The sequence below is a fragment of the Phaseolus vulgaris genome, chromosome 9 (assembly GCF_051622355.1).
Source record: "Phaseolus vulgaris cultivar YP4 chromosome 9, ASM5162235v1, whole genome shotgun sequence".
Lineage (NCBI taxonomy): Eukaryota > Viridiplantae > Streptophyta > Magnoliopsida > Fabales > Fabaceae > Phaseolus > Phaseolus vulgaris.
In genome coordinates this window covers 4,258,211-4,266,526 of record NC_143506.1, presented here as the reverse complement: position 1 = coordinate 4,266,526, position 8,316 = coordinate 4,258,211, and the positions used below count along the sequence as shown (strand labels likewise).

Below are 8,316 nucleotides of genomic sequence, written 5' to 3'. Positions count from 1 at the left end.
CTTATCACAAAGTGTACAAGTAATGTGTAATATTTATAATGTTGGATTTTTTTAACAGGACAACTCTCTTTACTTTCCATTTTATGATTATGTTCAATAGAAACTTTTGATTTTCTCTATCTAAAATTACATGTTCCTTTGAGAAATGAAGATGTCATTTTTAGTATAAGAACCTCTGTTATACATGGAAGTACTTGAATTTTTGTGTATTTATAGCAGCTGGTTTGGCATGCTGCAGTTATAGGGGTGAATTGTTTTGAAAGGACTTGGATTGTGTTCTTTGTATAGGAGTCTCTTAAATACCTCTCTTAGTTATTTTTTTTTTCTAAAAAAAAAACATGAAAGTTGTTAAGCTTTTTCAAGATTTTTTATTTTTATTTTAAAGTGGATATATTCAATTTATTTGTTTTTCATCTCTTAGTGTAATCATATCATTTATGTAATGCGAATAACATATATATGATTTCATCCAGTTAAGAAAGTCATTGTTTTATAAGAAAGTCATTAATTTTTTAAAATGTTTAAAATTATATACTTCTGAGACTCTTTATAATCATATGTCTAGAAAACACATCTCATTCCTTGTACTATTAAATTACAAATTTTAAAGGAAATTTCATGTACAGTTTTTCTAAAACTTTACGAGAGGGACATTGTTATTCCTTAATGTAATTCCAACTCTCTTTCAATATTTGAGTTAATCAAAGTTTCCTTACTAGATCAATACCAAGCAAGACAAACACGAGGAATTTATTTGGGCATGCAATCCTACTCGTCCTAAACAAATTAAATATTAAAAATAATAAAATATAATTAAAAATATAATCTTAAGATTACAAGTATAAGATTCTTTCTGAGACGAAAAAATCCGATTTTTGTTTTTATTTGCCGTGTCTATTATTATTACTAAGAGAAAATCTATTAAAATATCTATCATTTTAATTGTATTATTATGTAGACTTAACAATGATGAGATTAGGTTGTTATTAGAAAAATTGGACGGGAAATTAGTCCCAACAAAAGGACAACACATTGATGTGTAATTCAAAATATTTCTTAAATCAGTGAGTTCCATGCTAACAATGAGTGAGATTTCCTTTTGAGACACAACACAACCCATAGGAGGGAATGGTTAGTTAATTTACTTCACCCCCAAAGATCTGTTATTAGTTGTTCAGCAAATTCTCAAACACACTTGGCCAACCAAAACCTTAACTTCCCAAAAATAGTTCAGTACTTTGGTTGAGAACTGATGTAGGGACAATGGATTGACTGAACATGTTAACTTAAACTGATTTCCCCTTTATAAGTCCCACACTGACCAGAAAATTAAACATGGAAAGAGTTATGTACCATATGATCATTGGTCAAGTTTGTAGAATTGGGTTTCTCCAAGCTTCTAACTCATGTTAGAGGGTGAGGCTGATGGAACCGATTTTAGGGGGACTTGCTCTGGTTGGGCTGTTGTTGTTAGAGGTTGGTGTTTTCCCACTCCAAGGACCGAGTCGAAGGGCATCGGGCTGATGCACCAACAGCCCCCACATTATTAGCCTGGTGAGTCCAAATGCTTGAACCATCTTTTTTTTTTCTAACTTTTTATTAAACTAGTTCATTGGAGGTGGTTTCTGTCTTTCCTATTCATCTCATGTTTTACAGTATTTTATATTATTAATAGAATTTGATTTAATAACTAAATTACATTTCATTGATAAGTTTGGAAGAATTCAACCTTATATAGTTTCATATTCATCCCATCAAAATGGTAATGTGTTTTTGAGACTTCCTAGTGATTTTGGAACTTTAACCAATAAGGTTTTGAAGTCACTACCTTAAATTCAAAGGGTTGTCAGAGGGGAAGCTGTGTACTTGGTTTTAGTTGAGATGTAGATAAGTGTTAATAACCTTATGGGATTGTATTTATACGCTGCATAAATTTATTTATTACTCTCTAGGAGGTTGTTTGTAGCTGGGTTCTTAGCAAGCTGTATTAGGAAAGTCTTCACTGCAGCAAAGTTATACAAGCTTAGTTCTGCACAATTCTGCACTATGGTATACTAGTGTAGATCTGTTGACAGCAGCAAAGTTATGCAAGCTTAGTTCTGCACAATTCTGCACTATGGTATACTAGAGTAGATCTGTTGCTGGACTCTGAATTAAATGTTAGATGATGAGACTATTCATATATTCTATATATTCTTCGCTTAGAAAGAAAAACCTTAAATCCAAATCACTAAAACAAAAATTAGACAGAATAATGGAACTCTGTTTTGGGTTCAACGAATTTGAATATGCTCAACAAAATTGAGGTAGAGAAATCTAGGTAAGAATTTTTGAAAAAAAAGTAGGAGAAGTTGTTCAACAGAAAACAACTTACAAGATAGACCTAAAACATCATTAAAACTAGACAAGCAAGTTTGAATGGAGAAATGTAGATAAAGTTTAAGCATTTCTGAAATCACAACTCTTGCCATTAAATAGTTGCTGCTTCTGGATGAATAATAACTTATAAAATCTTATTGATTGGAAATAGATCACTTAATGCTTCTAGGAATAAAATTTGATTTGCCATATTTATTTTTAAATTGTAATTCTTAAAATAAATGTTTTTATTTCACTGGTGAGAATTTTTCTTTCATAACTCTATTTTATTATATTTTTTGCAAAATTGATCTACTAATAACTAAACTTAGGATCTATTTATTAAAGAATTAATAGTTGGTGATTTATAACAATTACAAATAAATATATGGATTGAAAGTGAAATACTTAAAGTTTGATCCCAACAATGTCTTTGATATTGAACTTTTTTTTCTTCATCAACATTTTTTTTCAAAATCAATTATTTCACCAATCCAATTTATTAGCCAATCATTTGAATACCCTGATTATTATCGGTAGTATTAGTGAAAATGATTTCAATATAAAAAAAAAAAGTTACTTAAAAACACTTTTTATATTTATTAAAACTATGATATATTTTATGAATTAGATATACTATTATACTGGTTGCATATTTAACTATATGATCGGAGAATGAACTAAACCAAGAGAAAAAATCCTTTCAATCATTTCTGAAAGAACACTCTATTGTACAAGCTTGACATAGTCCTCTCTTTTCTGTTTAAGATTTTATTGATAGTGTAATTTCTGTCATTTTTAAAATACATTCAAAATAAATAAATAAAACAAAATTTAACATGAACTATAATAAGACAAAAATCTGTAAATTTTAGCATAACTGGTGATATTAAATATTAATAATTGACAAAGTAAAAAATGTAATTAATTATATCTTTTCAAGAAATAAAAAAGTTTGTGACAAATATTATCAAAAAAATTAATATATTTTTGTTCAAGTCAAATTTAAAGAGAATCTCATCTTAGAGTATTAGGTTTATTAGAAATACGTGTATTCCTTGTTATTTGTCTGTCTCCATGATACATTCTTCCTTATGCTAAATCCTCTGTCTTACTCTGTATCTAATCTTATTTCTGGTTTTTTTCATCATTAAACAATATACCTTTATTTAGGCTAATTTTACTATATATTTGCCTCTATACAGTATTAATGTCTTTTATTACACCGATTGACATATGTTGATGACATAACACTGATTGACATATGTTCATGACATAATAAGACTTGACTCATGATACGACATTCGTCAAAATTTTCTTACATAAACTCTCAAAAATTAAATTTTGTATTAAGGGTTTTTGTTATTTGGACCCAAAAAATGTATTTAAAAATAGTAACATCCCATAAAATATACATTAAATATATATAAATAAGTTTATGTGAAGGGATGAAATTAAACAGATAGAAATTATACCATATTTTTAGTCTGTCAAGTTTTTTATATCGACAAAAATAAATAAATAAAATAGAAGTATTTCAGGATATCACAACCCTTATACAAAGTCAATCAAAACCATTTCTCAAAACTTCTTACACAAACCATAACACATAAAACAGAGGAGCAAATCTGACAATCGTAAAGAACTCTCCACATTATAAAAAAAAAACACCTATCATTGTAACAAATCTCATACATATCAAAGGCTCGAGACACCAATCAAAATACAAAAAACTTACCTAGGAGGCTTTGGAATTCACCCATTACCATACCTTCAATTGCACCATGGTAAAAATTTCAATATGATTTATCCTGTCGCTTTTAAAGATCTTCTTATTCCTATATTTCTACAATTCAGCTACCATCGCTATCCACACACAACCTCAAATCTGATTAACACTTTTTTTCATATATTTTACTCACAATGCTCCGTCGATGCCACCCCATCCATTGTAATACTTAGACCATACTAGTCAGACTACTCTGTAAGTACATAAGAGGTGGGACGTGGTTTCCTCTTCTTCTCCACACAAACCACAAATACTATTAACCATACTAATACCTCTTCTCACCATATTTGCTTTAGACACTGATGCTTATCTTAGATAAGTTGTTTATTGGTTTGGTATTAATAAGATTACCAATAATTTAAAGTACAAGATTTTACAAATCAACTTCATTAAGGTAGTTATTATAGTTAAAAATCGTCATTGATCTCAAAAAATTAGTTGTCTAAGGTTTTATGTTAAAGAGATAAAATTTCACATAATCCACAAGCTGCTCTCACGTATCTCATATAACACATAAGCTGCTTACGAACACATCTCACTACTTACATATTTATTGACATATAAATCACTGCTTGCATATATATCTCACTTTGCACATGATCTATTAATATAATATTTTTTGACATTCAAGTCCCCAGCTTCTTACATATATCTCACTGACCGCACAAAAGCAACATGTCCTCCTGCTTACAGATACCTCGTCCACTACACAAGAGTGGCAAGACCTGAGACCTGTTGATATAGTACTTATTGACATAGAAGACAGATTCCCACTGTACAAAATAGCATAAAACCTAAACAATAAGACATATTACAACTGAAAACACATAACATAACCCAATCGACCAAACACGTAGGACACTGAAAACACATAACATAACCCAATCGACCAAACACGTAGGACGCAAAACCTAGGGGAGGGCAAAACCCAATCGAGGGCGCAAAACCATATAGGATAGGGGCAAAACCTTACAGAACCTAAACCTAAAAAATTATTGTACCTATAAGACACAAATCCTAAATTGATATGAAGAAAATAGGTCACAAAATGTGATGGGAAACAAAACCTAAACAACTTATTGATTCCAAGCGAAACCTAATAATCTAACCTTTTTTTTAATCAACAATGAATATATGTAAATTAAAATAAATGGGACACTCCAACCTTATACATCCTTATACATGGATTATCTCTAACCTTATAGATAGATTATCTCTACAAATATAATTCATCGAAAAACAACCATGCCTAGAGGACTTTGGTAACTTTACCAACAAAACACACTTAGATACATCTAAGGCGACACTACACAAAATACATTATTTAAGACAAAACATACACCAACGAAAATACACTATCGAATGCAAAACCTAAATAACTTAGGCAAAACCTAAATAACTTATTTATTTCGTACTAGGGCACAATAGGATACGATTTAGGGGTTAAAGAGGACGATATAGGACACGCGACCACCATCCAACACTATTAAGTAATATTTACATTCATATATGTGGTAACTTAAAAAACACATACTATATATATAATAGTAGTATATGTATATATAATATCTTATTATTACCCAACCATTGGCAACATATATCTCTTTACCCCTCTATACACGGTATATGTATATATATAGAAAACACCAGATAGCAGCTACTATAAGGAATAGTAGCTACTTGCCCTTATGACCTTATGAACATGTTACATGCACCATGGAGCTTGAGGGTCCCACATATCCACATCTGCCAAGGTGTTCTCCGGTGTGTAAATCTCAGTCTCTGCTGCAATTAGAGGAAAATCCAGAGACATAGCAGCTTCAGCCCAGATAGAATCATCAAAAACCGGTAAACTCTCGTTCATTGTCTCCCAAGAAGGGCAAAACTCCCCCTCGATCCCCCCAGGCTTTGTGTAGGTTTCAATTGGCTTAGGATTGGTGTCTAAGGGGAGAGACACTATGCAATCACTTGTGTAAATTGGAGTAACTCCAACTTCCTGAGAGGCCATGGAAACTGCAGGATTGAAATTGAAATTAGAACAAGTTGCCATGTCTATGTTGTTTTGCATCAGAGGCTGTTGCAGGTTCTCCATTTCAGGAGTTTGAGTGTTGATATCAGGATGTGGTGGTGGACACTGAGGTGGTTTCATTGGGGGCACAGTGAGGTCTGGTAAATTGAGTTTGGCATCAGGGCCGTAAAGCTTACGTGCTGCAGCATCATAAGCCAAAGCAGCGTCATGAGAGGTTTCGAATGTCCCGAGCCAGAGTCTTGCACCACGATTGGGTTCACGGATTTCAGCAACCCATTTCCCCCAGGTCCTCTGTCTCACACCTTTGTAGGTGCAACTGGCATTCTCAGGACCTCCTTTACCTCTCATACACCCCTTTCTGGAGCTGGCCTGTGCTGTTTTCTTCACCTGCTTTTTCTCATCAATTTTCATGCCTGATTTTAGCATTGTGGACATGTTAGGATTTGGAGGATTGAGATGATGAGAGAGATACAAAAGTAGAGATAAGCTCAAGGGCTTGCTTTTAGATGGAGTGAGGTTGATGGGGCTATTTATATTGCAAGAACAAGAGAGTAAATACTATCTATGTTCAAGAGATTAAAAGTTCATGAAACGTGGCCCCAGAGTGGGCCCATGACGCTACTTGGCAATGTGAGCTAGACAGACCGTGTCCACGACGAGCCTCACTGTTGATTTCTCTTATACACACTTGGCCTTCCCTTTTACTGGCATACTGAATCTCATCATCATGTGGCAAACAGCACTAAATAAATTAAGATTATTACTTAATTTATAGTTTCTTTTTGTATTTTTTATCTGTCAAGGAATTTTTGTGATGGATAAGATGGAGGAAGAATAAAAAAGCAATAAAAAAATAGAGCAAAGTGTAAAAGAAAATTAAAGGTGTGGGTGAGAGGATGCGGTTGTGTGAATAATGGGATTTATGGCATGTATAGATAATTCTGATTCGAATAAGTCATTTACCATTGTGTGAGATCGGTGTCATATTGGAACGAAACGGTTGAAGATAAGTGCTTGCGGGGGTTCCAAAACTGCGCACATGAAAATTAGCAACAATGCATTCAGACGTGTAATGAAAACAATCCCAGGTGTTTGTGTTTCATGCTATGGGAAGGACTTGGAAATCAGTGAATAGTGAAAGAGATCCAATGGAGTGTGACACCACACATAGCAAATGGGACACGGATTAAGAGTTTACAGAAATTGGTCGATATGCATTTGCATTGCACTCCCCCTTACTTATAATTCTACATCTTCATACTCCTACACTAGCTACTGCATTTGCCTTTTTTGTCGTCTGGTGACACTCCATCACGAGTGTAAATATAGCAAATACTAGGGGGTTGTCAACACAAAAGAGGACCGTTACTATTATGGCATATATATATATATATATATATATATATATATATATAATATATTTTGCCCCATAGCATTAACAACAAAGCTAGCGGTGGATCGAAGGGACTAGATAAGGAGTAACACAAACCGAGAGATAAGCAGTCTTTAATGTTTACTTCTTCATCAATTGCGGGATTCGAGATTCATATATGCAGCTGATGTGCATGTCATTATTTGTCTCACACTTCACTGTGACTCACTTCAAATTCAATCACCAACTTATTACCAAAACACAAATTCAACTAGCAGCTGGTTGAGAATACCATCCAAAGGGGCAGAAGCAAAGTCATTATGAATTTCACTTTCCTTCAAATCAATGTTTTACCCCATAAGTTTTGTTAATCACCTAATTTGTAACCGTACCTGTCATCCAAGTGTTTTATATATGCTAATCCTTAACTGGTGTTAAGTTTTTACAATAAGGTCAGAAGTAAAACAGTAAGCATCTCAACATCTCATCATATGGGCGTTGGTATTATTGCAAGTGCCTGCAATATTCAGAAAGTCTCAAGGCTTATAAGAGGCATGTTGTATTCTAAACCATTAATTAATTGTTACAGGTTCTCTAGATCAAAGTCATCAACATTTCGTAGGATCAAAACAATTGAAAAGATTAGAGATAAAATAGATCAAATGTTAGAATCAAGTTGTGCACAACTTTAGAAAGTTAAACAACATAGAATCTGTTTAAAGAAACTTTATCATAAACACTTATAAATAACATTTTCAGAAGAAAAAT

The 8,316-nt window shown here is 32.7% G+C and overlaps 1 protein-coding gene across 1 annotated transcript; it reads right to left on the bottom strand.

Moving 5' to 3' along the window:
• Positions 1 to 5,531: 5,531 nt before the first annotated feature.
• LOC137822873 (dehydration-responsive element-binding protein 2D) lies at positions 5,532 to 6,674 on the bottom strand. The gene has a single exon (XM_068627886.2). It carries the CDS (start codon positions 6,609 to 6,611, stop codon positions 5,853 to 5,855), a length of 759 nt encoding a protein of 252 aa, XP_068483987.2. The 5' UTR covers positions 6,612 to 6,674; the 3' UTR covers positions 5,532 to 5,852.
• Between the last annotated feature and the right edge of the window lie 1,642 nt (positions 6,675 to 8,316).